Source organism: Ceratotherium simum, chromosome 18 (genome assembly GCF_057802395.1).
Source record: "Ceratotherium simum simum isolate JZ-2026a chromosome 18, ASM5780239v1, whole genome shotgun sequence".
In the NCBI taxonomy this organism is placed as follows: Eukaryota; Metazoa; Chordata; class Mammalia; order Perissodactyla; family Rhinocerotidae; genus Ceratotherium; species Ceratotherium simum.
Window position 1 is genome coordinate 36,420,953 of NC_141917.1, and position 24,969 is coordinate 36,445,921.

At 35.5% G+C, this 24,969-nt stretch overlaps 1 protein-coding gene across 1 annotated transcript in view; it reads right to left on the reverse strand.

Annotated features, from left to right (window-relative positions):
* Nucleotides 1-5,281: 5,281 nt before the first annotated feature.
* The window catches only part of FGF10 (fibroblast growth factor 10), an 81,915-nt gene continuing 62,227 nt past the window's right edge, over nt 5,282-24,969 (reverse strand). The window contains exons 2-3 of the mRNA XM_004422794.3: nt 11,818-11,921; nt 5,282-6,944 (exon numbers count right to left, since the gene is read on the reverse strand). Coding sequence (XP_004422851.1) covers nt 6,747-6,944; nt 11,818-11,921 — 302 coding nt within the window. The 3' untranslated portion in view covers nt 5,282-6,746. The remainder of the gene's footprint in view (nt 6,945-11,817; nt 11,922-24,969) is intronic.

Below are 24,969 nucleotides of genomic sequence, written 5' to 3' on the forward strand. Positions count from 1 at the left end.
AAGGTCACGATTTAAAAAAATAAGAACTCCCAATAGGATGTCTATTCCTTACTAAATTTTCTGGCCTACATCAAAGTCATCTAACTTGCTATGAGACTTAGGTCAAATGTAGTTATTTTAATCTAACATATTTAGGGTCATTGGGCAAACTACACAGTAAACTTTTGGGGAAAAGTATGACACGATTGTGGGTATACTGCAAAAATCTATGGGTTAAGTAAATATTTATTGAACAAAACTGTACATTGGACTTTGCAGTGACATGGCTTTAGGGGTTTGTTAAGGTTGTTCAATATGAAGGTTGGTGTCCAACAATTCTGTTGTATTGACATGAAAGCATTATGATTCCAGACGTGTCAGACAATCCCCTGACTATGAGTTCTGTGGGTCTTATGTTATAGACTCTGTATTAGTTTCCCAGGGTTACCATAACAAAGTACTGTACACTGGGTGTATTAAACAACACAATTTCATTGTCTCACTGTACTGAAGGCTAGAATTCTGAAATCAAGGTATCTACAGGGTTGGTTTCTTCTGAAGCCTAGGAGGGAGAATAGCTTCTGGTAGTTTGCTGGCAATCATTGGTGTCGCTTGGCTTGCAGATTCATTACTCCAATCTCTGCCTTCATGATCATATGGCATTCTCCCTGTGTGCATGTCTGTGTCCAAATTTCCTCTTTTTATCAGGACACCGGTCATATTGGATTAAGGATCCACACTTCTCTAGTTTGACCTCATCTTAACTAATTACATCTGCAAGGACCCTATCTCCAAATAAGGCCACATTCTAAGGTACTGGGGTTAGGACTTCAACCCGTAACAGGCCCTATGTTTAAATTTTGTTTTTATTTTTTTCCCAATAGTAAGAATGAATAATTTAAATGATTAGGAACCATTAATTTTATCACTATAGGATATTTATATGCATGGAGAGAAACATGTTAAAAAAAAACATCTAAAGGCAAAGGTAACAATAATCCCAAATACCTCATGTTAACTGCCTCCAACAATCTCTATTAACATTACTGTGGAGTCTTGATTCATTTGAAGCAGCTGAAGAAGGTAGTGGTCTAAATCAAGTCTCTTTTTCTTGTCAGTGTAATAAGGAAATAGATTTCATATAGTAATTTAGTATCACCTGGAGTTAAAAATGAGGAGAAAGAGAAACTATGGCAGTTGAAATATGCTGATATGACTATTTCTTAGGAGATCTTGGAGGATGGAATACAGAACTGTCCTAGGTTAAGATGAGGAGGAATAGTTACTGATACTGACTTAAAAATACTAATACTGTTTAAAAAAATACTATTTAGTTTCATTTGTTTCCTGCATGAGGGTAAGCTTGCACTGTAAAATGCATTTTACATCCAATATTCAATTTATTAGGAAATCAAATAAGATATTGTTTGTATCCTTACTTATATGCAATGCCATTTTCCAGTGTTTCTTTTTTGTTTTTCTCAGTTGGAAAGGTCCCTAAAACCAGATATTTTTCTTATACCATTTTTATAGATATTGCCTTAAATACCATGGATATCTGAACATACTGATCATGTCACTAGAAAAAAATGGCTATTAAAAAGTCTGGTGTTTAAATTCCAGGTGTTAAAATATTTTTAATGTTGAATTGAATTGATAAGTGACCCGTAACTTGAATGCTTTTTGTAACCACAAAAAGCAGTCTTTTTTGATTCATAATACCTCATGAAACACTGATTTTAATTTACTTCTCCTTGAAAGACCTCTCTGAGAATATTTGCATTGTCAGCAGCTTTGACCACAGAAATGATAACTAAATAATTTAGAAAACTGTAAGATTATTTAGGCATTTAAGATGCATATAAGGTAATTAAAACCAAACTTTAGAAGGGTTAAGGCCTTACTGTAGTTGGTGAGTCTACAGCTGGGGTCACTGCCTAAGTTGTAAGAAGGCATATGTTCAATTTACAGTTGTAATGAGGAACATGGGATGTTTTGATTCTTCATTTGCTGTGCTCATCTCTAGAGGATGCAATTGACTATATTAAAAAATGAACATAGGCTCTTTTGTGGATGGGGTAAGATAATACATGCCACATGCATATATAGTTGACATATGGCTTTCCTCTTTGAGTATGGAATTGTTGCCCTTAGCTGCTACCATGGAGCAGCCACATGGAAAGGTGCATTATTAACCACTTAGGAATGAGACCAATTCCTTTGATCTCATTAGTTTGATCATGATTATTCCATTTTAACTAATACATGGTGTTTATAAAGGTGTTTCAGTAGATTATTCACTTGCAAGGGCATTTTGTGTTTTATTTTCTAATCAGCAAAAGAAAAGAGAAATGCATGTTCTAAAGTTTTCTTCTGTCTCCTACTGAATGTATACAAGACATAGTAAAAGACATAAAGTTTTTTCTTTTTTATTTTATAATTTTTTAAAAACGAATGGCATTTGAGTTCCAGATTTTTTTTCTACATGTTGATATATTTGAAAATACTAGTACATATTCTTGGGATAACCTTAAAGAAATACTTATAATGTTGTGTTGTGATATAGGTTGACACTTAATAGAAGGACCATCTTTTTATGCAGTGAAAAATTTGGTTCATCCCAATTATCATTCTATCAAGTTTGCAGAATTACAGGGAACCCGTTAAAAAAATGCATAAAAGAAGAAAGATCTTGAGACATCTCTGATTTGAACAAATAAGTGAAGGCTAATTAGAATTAGTGAAAAATGGGAGAGGTTAAAAGGGAAAGATTGTAATTGTTTTGTTTTATTTTAAAGCCAAGAGTAAGCCAAGAGTAAGGCCCTGAATACAGCCAGATTTAAATTAGTAGTCTAATTTAAATAGATGTAGTTAAGAACCAATTTGTTTTTGCATCTGCCCAGCACTGCTCTTTCTTTGGTACAATGTTCTTCACTAGTTCCTATTGTGTGGACTGCCAAAATTAGCATCTTGTCACTCTGTGGTCATGTGACTGAAGCTTGGCCAATCACAATGCCCATATCCTTTGTCATACCGATTGCTCTATAGGTTGGTATGTTATCCAAACCTGGCCAATGAGAGTTGTACCTACGATGTTTCCATTTTAGGATCTTGAGAAAAAGAGATTTTGGGTTTTGGAGTGGGAAAGAAGTAAATTAGAGGCAAACAGTAGTCAAGGAAATAAAGCCAATCAGAGATGAAGGAAATGAGTGCCTGAGAGAAAGCAGCTCTCACTTGCTTTGTGTCCCAGTTCTGGTGGAACACAGAGTTGCCCTTTTCTTTCCAATATCCTTGCAAAATATTCCTCGTTTTTTTCTTACAGTTTAGTTTAAGTTGCAAAAGTCCTGTCTAGCAAAATAGACAAGAATTCTTAATCAACATGGTATTTGTTTGCATATAAATATGCTACTTCTAATGCACTAGATACCTTCTCTAAAGTGTTTCATGGCTTCCTACAGATATCTTTGTTTAAATAAAGTTTGGACTTCACTGGTAAGGAAAAGGTAAATTTTACCTTTGCTGTATAATCATAAACTCGGAAGTAACAACATTAAAATTATTAGAATTGTGCAGCATTAATGCTGATCTATTTAAATAGTGTCCATAACCTTGCTTGGGCCCTAGACCCAACTTGCATTATTATATATTGTTTTCTCTCTGCTTTTCAAATAAAATTCATTGGCTTACTCTACCCCCTTGAAATCAGATTTTGCAGCCTCCTGGCTTTCTTCCAAAAGTCTTAACATTGTTTCACAAGCCATCCTTGTTTTCAATTCATCCTTCTTTATCCACTGTGTAAACTAGGTGAACCTGAATACTTAGGAAAAATCAAAAGCATTTGGTTGCTATTAGAGTAAGGATAGCTGACTCACACGTGTAAAACATTAAAGAAATCTTACAAATATTTGAGTGATTTTTTTTTTTCTGTTGTTGTTTGGGGCTGCAGGGCATTTCACCACATCCTGCCATGCATACAACACTGGAGCGTCTCTCTTTATTACCAGGTACAGTTTTAGGTTAATAAAACAAACAAGGACAATATTTTTATTTTCTTTTCCCCGCATTTTTATTGATTTATTTAAATGTAACATACTATACACTGTTCAGCCTTTTGGGAGGTAGAAGGAGGGAGGGATTCTATATCTTTATGAAGAGTCTCCTTGGAACCAACACTTAGATGGGCACACATTTGTGACTGACACACTTTGACACTGTGGCCAGGGCCCACACTTCCCACAAAGGCAGAGCTCCCCAAATTGTGAAGGTTTTTTTTTTTAACATACAACTTTCAGGGCCGGAATTGCTTTTCCTTCAGTAGCACAGTCCAGCTGCAAAGGAGACCAGAATTCTATCTCGATATCCAGCAAAGATGCCATTTTTAAACGCAAGAGAATTTCATTACTACTTACCAAACTCTTTCTGTCTTTATCTCCGTTCATGTGTGTGTTTGGGGTTGGGGGGAGGATGAGGGAGATGTTTTCTATTTTTGGCTTCTGCAAGCTTTGATACATTTTGCTAGAAGCTGTTTCAGTGTTTTGAGTACTACAATGATGACTGTTTACACATAGTCTCTTTGGTAATCTAATGGCTATGTGAAACACGAATCCAGTTTGTGCCCTATTTGCTGTTACCGTGGTCATCTAATACTGTATTTGTTTCACCAAACATTTGATTTTGGTTGTGGGTGGTCCATGTTCATGTGTCAGGTGCAATTATTATTTTAAAATAAAAGAACAAAGATAATCTAGTTCTGATAGGAATGCATTACATTATAGCTCTCAGACTCAGTTACCAATTAAATTTTAACATACAGATTCCAACCACAAAAATTAAACATTTTTGAATCTCATTTGTCAAAAAGCAAGTTGGAAGCCACGTACCACAAAATGCAACTTTAGCCATAAGCCAAAACACTCTGCCTCAAATGCATTTCTTTTGAAATCTCACCTTTTTTTAAGGAATGAGAAAAATATGACCTTTTATGGGATTACTTTATGGGAAAGTTTCTTAATAGAGCTAATTCTTAAATAACAAATTAACTGGAAGTGCTGGTTAAGCATTGACACAATTAAGTTATAAGAGAGGATCACAAAACACCAGCCTGTCTAAGGTTAAACTTGAGTAAAAAGACACATTTAGTGAGTTTTTCCCTTGTACCAAAATACTGTGTCCAAACAATAAAAATAAACAGACCTTTTCAAAACAAGAAATATGAAGATAAAACCGCAGCATCGATATAATCTTATAGTTATCACTTAAAGTATTTAGAACACATAGTATTTTTCTACATTTTTTTATCACTACAGACACTGCAAATAAGGCTTATGTATTTATTTAGTGGAATACAATATGAAGATGACTGGTACACTCTATGTACTGTTTTCTATACCTGCTCTAACAAAATGAATTTCGATATGGTTCTACTATGGAAACTTCCAAAGCTCTTGACATTTACAGAAAATAAGTTTTATTTGGTTTTGTAAAGACTACATCATACAGCTTGAACAGGTTTCAGTATATGGTTACACATATACCAGGATATATTTGCTCAGTTTAAGCCCCTGGGAGGGTTGTACTTCATACAAATTCCTTGATAGTTCCTTTGGGGGAGATGCTGTCTGTGGGACTTATAAAGCATTCTTATATATGCACACAGCCTCTTCATCACTTACCACTGTGACATATGGCAAAAAACCGTTAGTAAATAATGAGGCTAGGCTACTAAGATGTGTTTAACAATTATTCTTCCTTCTTTTAGTAAATTCTTGGAGACCCAGTGATGTATTGAAAGAGAAGAATTTGGCCTTCTGATCTATTTCTTAGGAAAGGAAGCCTTAGGAGTGATGTATGTTTTTAAATGATGGCAGACATCTCTCACTCAAGCCAGGGCACAGCACTGTCATATTTATTGTTGACGGTTCTATTGCAGAAGTGCAAATTAAGTCAACAGCTAGCATGTGGGGCACTCACACTGCTTCCCTAATCTCGCCTCCTATTCTTGAGGTGTTTGCCAAGTTTTAAAAACACTTTGTCATGAACATGCATGTAGTGTGCTGAAGAAAAAGAAAAGGTCAATTAGAGGGTAGCTGCTGAGGATACTCTTTAAAACCCCAAAAGATATTTAACATCCTATTAAATAAATAACTTAGAAAGAAATAGAAAGGGATGAAGGCAGAATGCACAAGCATATCATACTATTTGTTTTGTTAGAATAGTTTTACACTAACATGTTTACATTTTTTAATCCTATCCAATTCTTCCACGATGCCACGCCCAAAACTCCTTTGGTGGTGCATATATGACCCAAGTGCTTTCCAGTAAATGCTTGGGCGTCTGACTGCTCATTGAATCATTAGGCTTGAATGAGCAATGAAAGTCTTTGATATGAGTTCGTATGCCATAAATAACTTTCCCAAAGATAGTTCAACAGATTGTTCTGTGTCTTTTAAGTTCTATCTCAGAGTTTGAAAAACAAAAACATAAACCAAAACTTAACCAAAAACCCAGCTACAATGTTGTTCGCTTAGGCATAACTTCCATGCCATTTGATCTGCCTGTACCTCAATTTTAAGGCATGACACAGAACTAATGAAAAGAACATCATATGTCAGCAGTGAGTACAAAAACTTTCAAAGACTTCCTTTCTTTCAAGCAAGCAGATATCTGCAATGTATCTTCGCCATTGAGCTACTGTCTTCATGAAGGATACCAACTATTCCTGGCACAGGAGCCTTTGGTTCAACTGCATCCACAAACACTGCCTTCCTCTATGAGTGTACCACCATTGGAAGAAAATGAGCTGAGGTGTTTTTCCTTCGTGTTTTCTGTCCTCTCCTGGGAGCTCCTTTTCCATTCAACGCCACATACATTTGCCTCCCGTTGTGCTGCCAGTTAAAGGATGCATAGGTATTGTATCCATTTTCCTCTATCCTCTCCTTCAGCTTACAGTCATTGTTAAATTCTTTCTGCAAGGGAAAAACAAAATCTTTTATTTCTATGGTGATGATCCTTGATTCCATTTGACACCCACCATCCAGAGAACTCCAATTCAAGGATTTTGTTTGTTGTTGCCATTTATACGTAAGTTGTGCACCTAATACACAATTTTAATAATAGAAGAGTAAAAGTCATAACCACGAAACAGATTCTACATTTCAAGCACATGATTCATTTTAATTGATCATTACAACCACATTTTGGGGCCTTTTTAAAAATTTGGTGTGCTTTAAATATGACATGGTTTAAATGCCTACAATGATTGTCAAGATGAAAACATTCCACTAACAATATTTGATGAGCCAATTATAAAGAATAGTATTATAATACTTTTTTTTCAGAGTAATAACCAGGGTCCCAAGAAAAAAATAGAATTACAGGAAAAAGATGGGTTATCAAGTTTGCAAACTTTATGTATAAATCCACAATAAATATACACACATTGATAAGAAAGCAGATTTTATAGGAAAACCATAATAGTTCTAGGTAGCCAAGAGGCTCTGGGGGTGGGAGTCAGGGATGTCTTCCTCTCCCAAATACCAGATTTCTCAATTTTGTAAATTGTTTACAATTTTCCATAACTTGGAATTTTGATAAATTTTACTCTGAGGTCTAGGAATGATTGAAAATGAGAACATGGAACAACCTTGCTTTGTGAATTACCATATCAAAGAAATTCTAAACTTGGTGACTAGCACTGCCTCTGTTGTATAAACTTGAAGACTTTGATCCTGGGAAATTCCACTTTACAGTCGTAGTCCTTTGGTTTTGTTTCAAGTGACCAAGTATTTTTTTCTTTTTTATGTTTTATACCACTTTATTCTATTTTTTTTTATTGCAGCAACATTGGTTTATAACATTATATAAATTTCAGGTATACATCTTATATTTAAATTTCTGTATAGATTACATTATGTTCACCACCCAAAGACAATTACAATCCATCACCACACACATGTGCCTAATCATCTCTTTCACCCTCACTCCCTCCTCCCTTCCCCTCTGGTAACCACTAATCCAATCTCTGTCTCTATGTGATTGTTGTTGTTGTTTTTAGCTTCTACTTATGAGTGTGAGCAGCCACTGTGGAAAACAGTATGGAGATTCCTCAAAAAATTAAGAATAGAACTACCATACGATCCAGCTATTCTACTGCTGGGTATTTATCCAAAGAGTATGAAAACATGAATGCATAAAGATACATGCACCCCTATGTTCATTACAGCCTTTTTCACAATAGCCAAGGCTTCTAAGCAACCTAGGTGCCCATCAAAGGATGAATGGATAAAGAAGCTGTGGTATATATACACAATGGAATACTACTCAGCCATAAGAAATAATGAAATGCAGCCATTTCTGACAACATTGATGGACATTGAGGGTATTATGCTAAGCAAACTAAGTCAGAGGGAGAAAGTCAAATACCGTATGATCTCACTCAAAAGTAGAAGATAAATGACGAAGTATTTTCAAGGGGATCTTTTGGGATGAGGATTGATGTCCCATTAACTCCATAAATCCAAGATCTCACTCTGGAGTTAATAACAAAGAGGAGCAACCTCACTGGGCTCAAGATTCTGGCTTCAGAAATGTCCCTCTTCCCTTAAAGCAGTTAGGAGCTAAGGAATCGGAGCTTTGACTCTTTTGGGTCTATCTTCTCTATCCAAACCAAGGGCATTGTAGGCATCTTTCAGTTGAGGCCTCTACTGGCCAGTTCAAACAGTTTCTCTTACCTTGGGCCTTTTTTAAATTTCTGCTAAATTCCTAATTTCTGAATGTGTGTACATTTAAATATCCAGATTTCTGCAGGCTAGATCAGAATTTCATACATTATCAGAACCATCATAAGCAGGTATATTTTATGGTAATGTTACCAGTTTAAACCTTATTTCCTGGAATTTATTTATCCTATGTGCTTCTCTTTTATAAAGTAATATTCAAATATCACATTCAAATGATGACTTATTTGGTTGCAAGTAAGAAGAAAAAGGTAAATTATTTAACGTAAGGATTTTGATATAACAAAAATTTTACATTAGAAAAGAAATTAAATCCTTAATATGGGTTTATTTTTTTCTATTTATTCATCTTTATCTAAAACTATGGTTTTCAAAGCAGAGATGATTTTTACATGGATAATTATATTCATTTCAATAAAGGAGGTGCAGTTTAGAGACTATGGGAGGACCGAGGTTATTTTAGATGATTTTATATTTAAAATAGAACTGTGTATAGAAAAGTAGGAGTAGATGCTTATTTTTCCTCCCCAAAATGAATTTATAGAGCAGTGTTACTTAAGGTGAGGTACACCTGTACCAGACTCCTCCTCTCAGATGTTTTAATATTTAGACCATAGCTCAATTGTATTAAAATCTCTGGAGGAGGAGCCTAGGAATCTATGTTGTTTACAGCATTTAGGAAAATCATAAGTATTAAAGTTTTTTAAAAAAATCTAGGCTAAAGCCAGTTCTCAACAGTAGAGTTTTGGTAATTTAGAAAAAGGTTTTAGATTTTTCTCAGGATACCTGGGAAATTTCTTTGGTCCTTAAATCATGCCCTATGAGAGCTTGTCCTATTTAAATTCAGCTTTATAATTTACTTAATTCCATCAGTCAGGAGAAAAGTCAGTATACAATAGATGCATTGTTCAAAGAATGAATAATGAAATATAAGAGAGAGAAATATTTCCCAAAAGGGAATAGGGGAATCTATTCAAGAGAGAATAGAATATAGAGCTGGTTTAATCAATCACTCTGGGTGTTCGCCTAATTGCTATTTTCAAGAAGGCTTATGGAATCAATAAAAATTACCTGAAAAATAATAAAGATAGGAATTACAAGAGCTGTCACCTGATGTACAGAGTTATATTAGGTATATACTCAGGAATTTTGATGGTATACCCTTTAAAAGCAAAGATTCTAGTCCTATTCCACCCTGAGCAGGACATTCAATTTGAGTAGATTTTTCATTTAATTTGAACAAGCCATAATTTTTTCCTCTTCCTGGTGGTAATGCAAAATTGCAAAACCAGTGCACTATGGTTAGAGTATGGGCTTCTTTCTGAGACAGGCTGGAAGTGAGAGCATAGTCTGTGATGGGTTGAGCTATCTGGAGAGGTAGTTATCTTTACGCATTGCACAACTCTGTGCATTGTATGGTTCTAAGTGCTGAGGAAATGGTGGGGGACAAGGCAGATCCTGTTCTTTTGAAGTTCACAATCTACTTTGAGAAGATAGTCAACAACAAACACATTAATGAGAGAAATATCTAGTAAGTGCGATGCACATAATTAAAATGGGGTGATGTGATAGAAAGCAACTGGGTGTCTACTTTAGATGTAGAGATAGAATGAAATAAGTCACCAACCTTAGAGCTCAAGAAGTACATAGGCACAATACATGAGCTATGTTGGGAAAGTGAAAAAAGTGGGGGAATGGGAGGAAAAGTATTAGACAGTTTTATGACAGTTCATTTGAGAGTTATGCATTTATCCTGGATGTCATCTTTTAAAATAAGTATACTTTATTAATTAAAAATTATTTCAATCTTTCATTGCAATTAAAATTTTTACATTTTTCTTCCTCAATCTAAATTCATTTTAGCTGGCTTTACTTTAAAGCATTGGTTTTGACTGTATGTGTGTATCAGTATCTCTTCAAAGACTATACACCTGGTCCTTTTACCCAGTAATTCTGATATAGTAGATTAAGGAGGGACCTGGCCATGTTCATTGAAAAGAAAAATAAAAATGCCTCAAAAGTGATAATGCTGTGAACCCCTAAATGGAACCACCTTTTAAAATGGTCCATTATCTTCTAGGCTCATTAATAGAGCAATGTATAATGAAAAAATTTAACTAAAATTTCTCTGACCCCACACCCCCACCCCAAAAGCATTTACCCTAGCCAAAGGGACTGACCCAAAGTATGCCTGGCTCCCCAATTATATCTGGACCTGATATAAATGAAATGCAATGTTATTCTATATCCAGACCAATGATGGGATCAATTTGCAATGATTCTCAAATTGTGGTTACCAAATCAGTAGCATCAGGAACACCTAGGACCTTGTTAGAATGCAAATTCTTAGACCCTACCACAGACTTACTGAATCAGAAAATCTGGGAGCGTGTTTTAATAAATCCTCCCAGTGATTCTGACACTCGAGTTTGAGAGCTGCTGGCTCTAGGCAGGCACTGCAATAATCCTTATGCTAATCAACAAAATAAGTTTATTTTCACATTTTAAAGTGACATTCCTTAGTACTTGATATGGAACACAGGGATGTACGTACCAAAGCTGGCTTGATACCAGCTCTGTAACTGAATTAATTACTATTGTCTGGGTAAATAAAATTCTGGAGTTTGAATGGCATGCAAAATGATGAATTTCTTGATATGTCTCTCCATTTCAGATTTTAACAGAATACAAAACACTCAAGCCCCTGTTTTAGCTTCAACTGTAACACACACACAGTATGTGGTCTTCTACTCAGTTCCAGATCTTTGTTCGCAATGATTCTTCCCCAAGCTGTCTGCAGCGCCCATGCCAATATGACCAGATGCTTCCGTGAGAGTCTGACCAGTTAGCTCAGAACATTAGCATTGACTGACGAATGCCAGCAACAGCCTGTGTGGTAGACTAATGGGTGAACAACAGAGGAGATTACAGAGTTGGAAGAGCTGCCTTGTCAGCTCTTGAAACTCTGGTGACCAGCTCACTGTGGCTCTATTTACTAGCAGTAGAATGATAACAAAGCGATTCTATGTCTGGGGGAAAACATTCCAAAACTGTGGTAATGATTTAGTGCAGTGGATTTTGAAAATAAAAGCAGAATACTTACTGAACCATAGAGTTTCCCCTTCTTGTTCATGGCTAAATAATAGTTGCTGTTAATGGCTTTGACGGCAACAACTCCTATTTCCACTGAAGTTATTTCCAAGATACCTAAAACATACAATTAAAAAAGGCTAAACTTAAAGTCACATAAATTTAGTTGAAAGAAGGAAAAATCAGAAGAAACTATTGAGTTTATTTTTTGATGGTTCTGAAATCAAAAGATTAAAAACATTGGGGAAAAACCCCTCAACCTCTTTCAATGTGCCTAAAAACCCAGCAACTATATGGAAACAAGTAGTAAGTCTTTAAAAGAATTCCTTGCATTTTACTCTGAGTATATAGGGAAAAATATTGTTTTAATTAAAATGCTTCCTTTGCTAACACTGCATTTTCAACCCCATAAATATTGAAACAACTCTACTCATCTTAGCCTAGATTTCACAAAAGCTTATCAGAGCACACATCTGTACTATGGTATTAAATTAAATCTATAGCATATGTCAATAATATGTCAGATTTACCTCAATCTGTAAAAACAGTGGTAAACTATTTCTTCTTTGTAGGACACTTAGATAAACTAAATCTCTTGGCTACACTTAACTGATAAATTCATTTTTGGCAAATGTGTTGACATTCTGAGATACAGACAGACTGATCCCAACATCCACATTGTCTTTAAAATAGCAGAATCACTACTTTGGGTTGGGAGAAAATCCGTCAGTATTGTTAAAGTGGGTTTTTTTTTTTCCTAGAAAGAATAGAGAACTGAAGGAATTAATAACTGATAGACAAGAGACATTTTCCCCTAATACACAAGTCTTGATTGGTGCATCTAAAGATAATTTTCTCTGAAAAGTTTGTAGGTAATTATAAGGAAGGTATTTGATATTCTACTCAAAACTGCCCACCTATTTTAGATTAAGAAGACCTCAGGTACCAAAACTACTTATTTTGTAACTCTTGGGAAAGCTTTCTCAGAGTAGACTAGCAGGGTTGTGATTAGCAAAGACCTCTGGATCCAGACTGTGTGGGTTAGAATCCCGGCTTTGCATTTATTGATGAATGATGGCAGGAGAAGCCACTGAAATGCCTATATCCTAATTTCATTTGTAAATTGGGCAACATAATAGTACCTCCCTATAGTCTTGTGAGAATTAAGTCAGATATACATATAAAATAATTAGACCTTGCCTAGTGCTTAGTGCCTCCTTAATTATTATTATTAGAGGGAAGTTTTCCTCCAATAATTCTAGATTTTGGAACTTCCTCTTCAACAAGCTGTCTAAATCGTGAACAGAACATACAAATTCCCACTGGCTTAGCCCATTAAATCTGGAAGATGATCATATGTTATCATTCATCATGTATTACCTATCATAAGATATACCAGCCTAAATGCGGTCAACAAATTGAATGTCTATACTCTTCCCATAGGAAAAGAGTCACTTGTTCTCAAGATATAAATGCCTTTGTTCCTCCCTCTCCTTCACAGGTTGATGAGCCACGTGGAGGTCAATAGAAATGCTTGAGTTCCCTCATTGTGAAGTTGACATAACCAGAGAGACTTGTGCCCGAGCTACATGCCACGGACCATTCTGTGCATGTCCTGTAGAAAGCCTCTGACCTAACACAGCACACCCCCTCTTTAATAGCGTGAGATAGAGCTCAATTGGCAAGCTCAAACCAAGGAAAGATTGTGAAGGGTGAAGGAGACATTGTCTTTATTTTTAACATCCCTTTTCCTTATGCTGGTAGTTGTTTTCAAGGTACAAACACATACACACACATTTATTTGCATATTTTAAAAAGTGCTTTCTTGCAGTTTATTTCTTTAATTCTCACAACAGTTCTCTAAGGAGGTATGACTAGTCTCAATTACAAATGAAAAAAATGGAGGATACTGAGATTATGTAACTCACACACAAGGTGATACAGTGACATAGGTCAGTAATGATGGACCTAAGCCTCTGGCTTTCATACTCTTGCTCTCAATCTCTGACTATTTTGCCTCTCCATCGTATCTTCCCCCTTTTTCCCATTCCCACAAGGAACCCTGTTGGAAAACCATCTGACAAAATGACTCATCAAGATAATAGTCTTTAACAGGCATGCCACAGAGGATAATGTCTGAGTGACAGAGAAGGAAATCTAATATACTTTATTTATGTCACAAGCAGAAGACATAGAGCAAGGCAGGCGGTAGAAATCTGGGGCAAAATATTTAGGTTGCTATTTCCTTTGCCTGCCCAAGAGGCAAGTAAACACTGTCAGTAAATTGCAAGGTGTTCCCTATGCATGCTTTTATAACCGGAAATTGTTAGAATGAAAAGGAGTGAAGGATTATTTTAGGAAAGAATAAACCAAAATTTTTGAAGGTGAACGAAAAGTAGTGGGATTAAGCTATAGCAACAGACTGAGTTGGCAAAAGGAAAAAGGTTGTGGTATAAATATTACCAAATCCTTGCCCAATTATTTCTGAGTGGCCCTGCACATGGTAGATCATACTTAGTTCCGAAACTCCTGGGTTTCTTTCTGCTTTGCACAAAATAGAAACTCAATATTCAAAGAATCCATCAATCAATTAACCATTTTTGCCACTCTGCAACTACTTAAGGCCAGCTTGAAAAAGTTCCATATGCTTTAAAGTAGAAAGAGGGAAGACCTGAATGATTTAAGGTTCTTTCAAATTATGAAAATAATTTTTTGGATACATCATATGTCAGTAAGTCATAATTTGATAATCTTGTGGGTAATGGACAATGACGGCTTTTATCATACACATCTGCAAATGTAAGAGTGACTTTCTGAGGAACTTGAGTCTATAGGGCTTCTCTATTTTTCATGAAGAATCTCTCCAGTGTTCTCTGGTTTTTGGTGAGGATAATGAAGTTTGCCTATAAAAGTACTTTTGGAAAGAGACACTAGAATTTTGACAGTTGTTAGATTAATAAATTATAGTTCTATATGTGTATACTTTGATGCAAAATTAAACGGCCACTGAAGGATAGACTCTTAGGAGAAAATAAGTGAAGAGCATAAGAGATCTCTCTGTATTTCTTACAACTTATGTGAATCTACAATTGTCTCGAAATTAAAAGTTATAAAACACTGTTTTGTTGCTCAAAGAAACTAACACTTGAAAATTATATCATCAATAAAAGGAAACAACAATTATATTTCCTATTCATAAAATTCAGATATCTTATAAATTTAAAGACATATTCTTGTAGTGAAATTTAATTATTAAGTTGTAACCATATCAGTTTTGATGTCTCTCAAAAGGTGAATATCCCAGATGGTGTTGTAAATCTACTTAAGGGCTTTTGGACAGTTTAATTCAAACACGTATGAAGACCTATGAGGAGAAGGGCACTCTTTTAGGAAATGGGACTATAAAGTCACGTTATGGCTCTCCTCTTGCAAAACCTATGTTCTATTGGAAATAAAAGCCAAATACACAGAAAATTACAACAAAACATATTAAGTGATAGTAAGTGCTAAAATGTAAGACAAGGGAGACAAAGATAAACATGGTTTTTGTTGGCTGGGGCTCCAAGGCAGACTTATTATTAGAGATGAGACCTGAATTGAGTTTTGAAGGTTGAGTAAGAAGCGTCCAGGGGGTAGGTAGGAAGACATGAGCAAAGACATTAAGGTGAAACAGTATTGTGTTTTCAGAAAAATTGTATGTTTGGTTTACCAACTGAGCACAAAGAACAAGGCAGGAAGTTGTGAGAAGTGAGGTTGGCGAATAAAGTCAGACTCAAGTTACCAACCTTTTGTACAGACTCTTAGGATTTTGGCAAATAGGAAGTATTTTAACTAAAAATAGATAACTTTTTCAAGAACATATTAGAAAAAGCCAATATCTAGCAAATTCCTTTAAGTTAATAATAGCAATCTTTAAAGTTTATTTTGAATTATATTTGAAATCCTAAATAATAAAATTTGATAATCAACATTACAAAAGTGACTGTGGCAAAAATCAGCTTCTATTAATGGGTAAATTCTACCATACGCATCATCACCATAGTAATGGGGAGGACTTTGCAAACTGAAGAACTCCAAATGGAAATGACCTAGAAGTCACAATTTTCATGTAAATCATCTTTTCTTTTAACTTGCAGGGCATGACATGTTTTGACAAATCATTGAGTAGTTAATCTGAGGAGGTGGCCATTCATAAGTTAACTTTCCCACTTTATGCTTCTCATCCTTCTCCAGAAGAGAAGCACCTGACCTATTTTTTCCCCAACAATCAGGTTGGACCAAGATTACCTCTCTTTTTGGGCTATTGGAATTAACAAGCTATTGGCCTGGATGGTAATTTTCTCCTTAAATATATCTTCATGGACACAATGGGAGAAAGTAAAAGGAAAGTAAAACTTTAATAGAATGGATATAGACAGGGGGAAAGCCAGACATAAAAAAATAAATGCAAAATCCTATTACCCTCTTCTTGATAAACTGAACATGAATAAATAAAGGAATCCTAGAGAATATGTGAGTAAATTAATTCTGCTAACACGTATTAAGCACCAATGTGCAGGGTTTGTATTAGCTCTCACTGTGGAGGATGCAAAGACGAACAAGACGCAGTCATTACCCTCAAGGAGTTTTAAAACTGAGTAGGATAAGGACACAAATGGTTAAAGTAATTACAACACAAAGAAAATACATTAAGTGCCATATGGGAGATAAAGAAGTCATCCTGAAGAAGATGGCTGGTGTTTGAGGTGAACCTTTAAGGGGCAGGATTTTAATAGGTGGGAATTTGGAAAGTTGAGAGGAATATTCTAGGCAGAGGAAAGTGAATGAGTAAAGAAAGGCATGGAGAAGGGAAAAGAGCTCAGTGTGAGCTTGAGCCACAGTTGGCTCTCCCCACCAACTGCACTTTGTGGGGGCCCCTCTCTGTAAAAGTAAGGGTTCTGCCTCATTGAGCAGCAATGGTGCTTTCCTGGGTGAGGAATGTACTTTTCAAAAAATGTATTATGAAACTTGAAAGCAGCTCAATAGATGTCAGAGCCTTATGAATTCAATTCAGTCACGTCTGTTATTTTTCTCAAAGCATTTTAACTCAAAATAGATTATAATGCTATAGTTTGATAGTTTTAGTCAATGTGCTGTAACACATTATGATTAGTATAATGTAATACACAAATACTAGCCTCTCTAAACTAAGTCTCTCTCTTTCTCATCAACTGTTGTCAGTGTCCCAAATAGATCTAGTATATCCTAATATAGAAAGACATATGGAGCTTCATGGGGTTGTTATCACATTTACACTATATACTTCAGAGATTTTGTGGCCATTCCCAAGAATGTGGGGCTAAACGGCTCCAAATGTGGTCTTCAGTTCAGAATCACTGTAGGTCTTATCTCCTTAATTGTGTATCTTTCTCAAAGAACCGTAGCAATCGCAATGGTCTTCTTCTTTTTTTTTTTTTAGAACAGTGAGTAGCTCATAATACGTGCTCAATATATATTTATCGAATGAATAAATGAATCAATGAGTGATCAGTCCAACGACTGGCTGAGTAAAGGAAAACTGGATATATTAAATACAGAAATTTTTTTCTTTTGACAGTAGAGTCATATTTGTAAAACCTTGACATGAGTGAATAATTCCACAACTAAATAAAATGAAAGTGAAAGGAAATGTCAAAATATTGTATGTTTCAAAGGAAAAGTCAGCAAATTACAAAATAGAAATACTTATTATTACTTACAGGTAAATGATTATAAATCTGAAACTACTTTAAATTTTCTAAATAATATATGTATGGCTCTGCAACTATTCATTACTAAAGCTGAGAAAAGGGGTCTTGAACATGGATCAGAAAGGCTGTAGGTATGTGAGGTCCCTAGTCAGGGCAACATTCTTGGTGAAGGAAAACTCTATTTGCGGTAAAATCAATTTAAAGACAGTATGTACCACCAAAATCAAGAACTGATACAGAGTGACTCTCATATGTCATACACTTTTATACCTTATTCATATCTCAGTTAATCTTCACAAAATATATCAGGTAAGCATTATGTTCTATAAATGTTGAAACTGAGCCTGGGAAAAATTAAGTAAATTGGTGAACGTAGACTCACTAGAATATGGTAGATTTGGTGTTTGGATCCAAAGCCCATTCTCTTTCCACTACATGGCTTTGTTGAATAAAGGCTTTGTTGAATAAAGTTGAAAATGGCAAAATAAGAAAGGCAATGATAAAGATAGTTTTACTCATTTTAAATACTTTACTCCATATTCCAGCAAACACTTGTTCAATTTCAAAAGTATTTTAGAGAAGCATATCATTTAGTCACACAAAGGAATTAACTTCCATATAGGTTAATTTTCTAAGTAACTAAAGTTTTAGAGCAGTCAGACTTTATTTATTTAAAAAAATAATTTGGCACCTAAATCTTCAAGTTCATTCATTTCCTTATTTATGTATGGAGATTACTAATCAAAATTTAGTGTTTTTCTTGATGATTCAGGGTCATCAACATTAGCTCTGATGATTTTTCTGCTGTGAAATGCTCTCAGGAGCTCCTGAGTATGTATTTAAAACAAGCTGATAAACTAATATGTAGTGTTGTTAGAATTTAGTTAAAAATATGAGCGAGGTTTGGCGATGTTCTTTTCTGAGTACAGGGCATGAGGTTTTGTGTAGAAATCCTAGCATCTTTTTTTGATAGGCTCTCAGTTGTATTCCAGAGAGTAGACATCGACACAAATGTGATGTTAAAATTCTGGGGGAAACATAAAAATATCTAGCTTTATGTCTAGAACAAACTACATTTGTTTTATCATAAACATAAAATTAGATATTTTTAAATCTATGATAAAACAAACATAGACATAAAAATATCTAATTTTATGTTTATGGTAAAACAAACAGTGATTTTTCCTATGTTGTAAAAATTATAATAGATAATTTGCAAATGCTCTAATGGGTTATAATTTTGCTTCATAAACAATGGTGTTGAAAAAATTGCACAGCAATTATTATCACAGATGGTAGTTAGTTCATTTACACCCTTGAATTTGTTGAAAACATGATTCCACTTACGGTTCTTGGCAGTAAAATGCTACTTTACACCTAGGAAGTCCAAAAGATTCTAGGTTTATGTGATCACGTCCGGAATAAATACATAGCAGTTTTCAATATCTAAATAATTTCCATCCTAATAATTAGAAATATTTCAAATAACAGTGTTTTCACCTCTCTTTAAAGTCAAACAGGGCTAAATTAAGTGAAGCCTCAACACATTATGTGAACTGTTGAACTCCCACATGGCACAAAAGACCTTCCTGAACACTATGCTGAGGGACTTGACCAAACTTTAGCCTGGTTTCCAGCTGCAGTAGGCTGTGTCTCTAAAGGTGACCCCAGCCCCTGTGCTGAGTCTTTACTTAAGAAAATGCAATGCTGTCAAACTGCAGATCATACATTGTTCCAACCTATCTTGCCAAGCCATTGTCAGTAATTCTCCACTTACCCCTTCTGTAATTTTTCACTTCCACGTAGCCTCTAGTCTCTTTTTCTGTCCCCCCATTTGCACTTCCCCATAATTCCTTTTGGTTCTGTATCTGTTCTCCCTTAAAAATCTCAGTCATCTTTGTTGTAGATGGAGTTGAGCTCAGTTAATACCGGAATCTCTCTCTCTTACTGTAGTAGTCTGAAAAAAATCTGTCTTGTCATCTTTAACAAGTACCTGGTACTGGGTTTTTTGGTTTGTTTGACAATTACGTGAGATCAAAAAAAGCTCATGGAGGTTATAGAGCAGAAAACTGTCACCAAATTCACGGGTAGCATGTACCAAGCAAAATAATCCACTTGTGGTGAATGCAAAAAGGGAGAAGAGAATGGATTTTTGACAAGTGGTAAAGGAAAGCACCTAGCTGAGGGATAACAGAGCAATATTAGTATCTTTTAGCTTCAGGGCCCACATGCTTTAGACCTGTTTAGGATTGCATATTTGCTTGATTCAACAATTTCAAAAAGTGTATCTAGACTCTAGCTTAACTATCTTGAAAGAATGTTAAAATGTACTTAAGTAATTGCTGTATTTTGAGAATAATTGGAACAATAGCAACATTTGTGATGTTAATTTTATTTTTTGTGTTGCCTGCTTATTTTCCCATCTCGTTTCTCTCCACCCCCATCTCTCTCTCTCTCTCGCACACACACATGCTCACACACACACACAAACAGAAGTATTTTAAAGGGAACAGCAAAGTCACATCTCATGTGAGGAAATTAATGGAAGAACTTAGGTGTAAATGAGAGGAAAATAAAAGTGGTAACTCAAAAAGAGTAGAAGAACTTGGCTTAACATCTCAGCTCTGCTACTTCACTACCTGTGTGACCTTGGATAAATCAATTGTACTCCCTGAGTCTTGGCTTCCTCCTTAGCAAATACGGGCTAATTTCCTACAGCTCACAGGATTGCATAGCGTCACAGACAGTGAGTATTGAATAGGTATTTACTGTCTGCTGTATCAGAATGGTGGCAAATTAACTAATCTTCTATCCCAGTGGTTCTCAAACTTGAGCATGCATCAGAATCATCTGGAAGGCTTGTTTAAACACAGATTGCTGGATTTTTGATTTAGTAGATCTAGAGTGGGGCCAGAGAATTTGAGTTTCTAGCAATTTCCCAGGCAATGCTGATTCTACTGGTCCAAGGACCACATACTGTCCTAGGCACTACAATTCAGAGACAGAGCAGACCTTTGATATAAAAAAAGACTGACAGAAACACGTGCAGAGAAGCAGAACCACAAACATGAATAGACACAAATAATGGTAGCCATTTAACATTAAAGAAAAATTTTTAAAGAATGGGAAAGAAGTACTGGGTTTTTCTTTTGCTTGTTTGTGATAGGTGTGGGACTCAGCATCTGCATAACTGTGATATGTGGATTTGGAATTTGTGTACAAATATACTACATTGTTGTCTATAGTCAGTTTTTTAAAGAGTTTGCAATAAGGTTATCAGAATTTTTATTTTCTTCTCCTTAATAAAAGTGTGGAAATGTTGGTGGAAACTTACATGACTTCAACTAATCCTTTAAGCATTTTATAGGCATTCTCATAGGTTTAATTGTGTTGACACTCCAAGAATTAAAGGACTACATGGCCCCCTTAAAGTTATACTGATGGCCAAGAAATTGCTACAAATCAGTAGGGATTCACTTGATCCCCCACATTCTACCCAGAGTTAAAGGCGGCATATACTTGCTCTAGAATGATCTCACTACCTTTAAAAGGAGGATACTGAGGTGGGCTAATCATTAATTTAGGTCTCGTCCACTTTGTACTATTACAAACTCTGGCTGACTTTTCAACATAATGCAATGGAGCTATTTAGTTTCTCTATCAGCCACAGTTCTTTCAGATACCCTTGACATGCATTTAGAATTTCAGACAGAAACAAGACCTGCTTTAGCAGAAAATCCTAACCATCTCTATATAAGAAGATATATCTTTCCCAATTTGCTAAAGACCAAAACGACCTTTGCATTCTCTCTTGGTACTTCAAGTCAGAGGACAAACACAGTGATTAGCCTGGCCTCGTTGATGAGTACAGTGGCAAATTCTAAAACTCTTCTCAATTTAAGTCTATATTTAATCAGTATGTAATTTAACCATTGTCATTGACCTAACATTAACAGTATCAGAAACTAACGACACAATCTAGGGACAATATTCTCCAGTTGTAAATTAATTGTTAATGTGTGTTAAAGATTAATTTCCTACTGCCTTTTTATTGCAATGAAATGTGACTCTGGGGTCTTCCATGTTGATCATTAGTCAACAAAGATTTGCAGATGGTCATCTAATGTGTCTCTTCATGACACTGTGCTAGATCAATAGATTTAGTAAACTCAGCATTCTTTCTATTTTTTTTCCTCACCAGCAGAGATTTTTTTTTTTTGTCCATTTAACCTTATTGAAGTACATCAGGAAATAGATAATTATTTATCATTATTATAACAGTGCCATGTTTTCAAACATTACATTCTGTGTTCTTAGGCTATATTCACTGTGAGACATAAATGACATATTTCTAAGGATGAGACTTTATTTGGAATTTTTGAGAATTGTCCACAGTGAGTGCTGATATAAATTTAACTAACTTGGAAAATGAGAGAAGATTGCATAGCTAATTTTGCATGACATAAAGACCTAGAAAATCTGTGTGCTCCCGGAGATAGTAACCCTACCACCACTCCCAGCTACCAGCAATGCAAGAAAAAAAAAATACTGGAAATACGTGTTTGGGTCATTTGTTGTGACCCGAGATAATTGACACTGGATCCCATGTTACAATGGTATAAATGGTGGAAAATAGCATAAAACATAAGAGTTTAGAAAGAGAGACTGAAGATATCCTCAAAAAAGGCCAGCACAATTCATTTAAATGGTAATAAGGCCATGAGCAAGGCAGAGAGTAATTACTGAAAATATTTCTTCCTGAAAGATAAGCTTATTTCTGTGTTAGAAAATATATTTGTAGGGGCCGGCCCTGTGGCATAGTGGTTAAGTGCGGCACCACTTGTCAGGCCATGCTATGGCGGTGTCCCACATAAAGTGGAGGAAGATGGGCACAGATGTTAGCTCAGGGTCCGTCTTCCTCTGCTAAAAGAGGAGGATTGGCATGGATGTTAGCTCAGGGCTGATCTTCCTCACAAAAAAAAAAAAAGAAAAGAAAAGAAAATATATTTGTATATAAAGTTTTATAAAGCTATTTATTAGTTTTACCTTTTTTCTCCTTTTTTTTTTTTTTTAGTAAATAAATCAATTCTTCAAAAAAATTATAGAAAGTTAGAAATCCTAGTTTCTTGCCAGGGTATCCTGGCCGCACCCCACTTTGGCCCTCTTCTTATTAAATCTCCCGCATTTCATATTTGGGGAAAAAGCCTGAGGGAATCTTAACATAGCTTGTGTCTCCTCACTGAGCTTTGGAGGAAAGGAAAGTCTGCCATTCTGTACAGGAAGAGTTTTAAACACTAATCATGTAAAAATAAGAGACAGTCACTGCAATGTTATTGCTGCTGGAAAAATCTATAGGGAATGCAAAATAATACTAAAAACGTGTTATGCTCTAGTAAAAATCAACCAACTCCCTAAATTAAATCTATTATAATAAGGAGGCATCGATAAGCATATCAATTGTAATAATTCCCCCTCCTAAAAACTAAGTCATTATAGATTACTTTGAGAGATATTCGATGTTCAATCAAAGCTTCTGATTAGTCCAATTTAAAGCACAGATTTCAAAGCCTCAAAATCAACTAAAATTATAAATAAGAAAATCTAGTCTTATTTTATTTTTGCTGAGGAAGATTCGCCCTGAGCTAACATCTGTCACCAATCTTCTTTTTTCGCTTGGGGAAGATTAGCCCTGAGCTAATATCCATGCCAATTTTCCTCTATTCGTATGTGGGTTGCCGCCACAGCATGGTTCAGCTCCTAGGCCCATGCCCAGGAGCTGAACCCGTGAACCCAGGCCACTGAGGTGGAGCGCACCAAACTTAATCACTATGCCATGGGGCCAGCTCCCTAGCCTCATTTTTTTTAGTGAGAAAAGTTGAGATCATTTAAGGCTTAAGAGAAAGCTAGGTCTTAGCAAATTGTAGAGTCGGAGAAGAGCTCGACAAAATCTAGAGATTGGTTCATCTTCGATTCTCTCCTGTAATAGATGATAGCAGGAGACCCAGAGACATCAAAGGACTTATCCAAGCACCTCTAGAAGATTACTTAGAGCCTGCTGGCAGCCAGGCAAAGATTTTATATCTACTTAATTTTCTGTAGACTAATTTATCTTGTTCGTTACACAGAAACAATTCATCCTAGTTGAACTTGACCCTTGCATTTTATTGATAAAGGAAGAAAAAATTAAAAGCCAACATAAGGGGTTAGAGTAATTACTTCATGGCATATTTCACTAAATGATCACCATGTCAATATAGATACTAATCCTAAAGATATTCCTATAAAATATCTACCACATTTACTAAAGCTTTTATGAATTTCTTTAATACAACTAAATATAATACAGAATATCTTTTCTCCTCATTTTAATGGAAAGGATAAAATGGGTCACTAGAGCACATCTTGATGTTGGGTTTCTGGGAAGAAAAAGTCTTCCTTGATGCATTGAAGTGTTCACAAATTAGCTAAGCATGAACAACCCTAAGTAGTTTCAAATATTTAATGTAGAACAAGTTTTAGGGTTCAAGATCAAGGCTCACTTTGAACATGTATATTATAAATTTGCCACGCTTTCAACATGGTATGGAATAACATAAAATTAACTTCCTAATGCTTTCAAAGGTTCTTTACATAGATACTTATATAGTGGGTAATTATAATTTTTTGTTAGTGCCATCCAGTTGATTCTGACTCCTAGGGACACTGTGTACAGCAAAGCGGAACCCTTCCCCGTCTTTTTGTGCCATCCTCTCACCTTCTAGCACTATATCAGACAACTCTCTGCTGCTATTCATGGGGTTTTCATGGCCAATATTTTCAGAAGTGGGTGGCCAGGTCCTTCTTGTTCTCTCTTAGTCTGGAAGCTCTGTTGAAACCTGTCCACTATAGGTGACCCTACTGGTATTTGAAATATCAATGGCATAGCTTTCAGCATCACAGCAACACACAGCTGCCACAGTATGACAAGCGACAGACAGGTGATGTCATAGACCTGGAAACAAATCTGGTCACTGCCGATGAGAGCACCGAATCTTAACCGCTGGACCACCAGGGCTGATTATGGGTAATTATAATACTTGATAAGAAATATAAATACGACTATTGGTATGTGTATTTTTACCTGATAGTGCAAAATGACAATTCACCTGTTTATATATACTTTCCAAACTAAACATTGATTCATTTGCTATACATAAAACTATACATTTCTGTAACTCATGACATTGCAATAAGGAATTCTGGCTTCTACTGAAAGGGGGAAGTTTAATCAAAATATTCAAGAAGGTCATGGCCCTCTGGACTAAAGATTGCCCTTTTTTGGCCATACACCAAGGTGGAAGTGATTCTTTATCCCCAAAGTCCAAGGAAATGCCCTGTCATTGTAACAACACACAGCTGGCAAGGAAAACAATCTCTTAGGTTGAAAACAGAAGAAG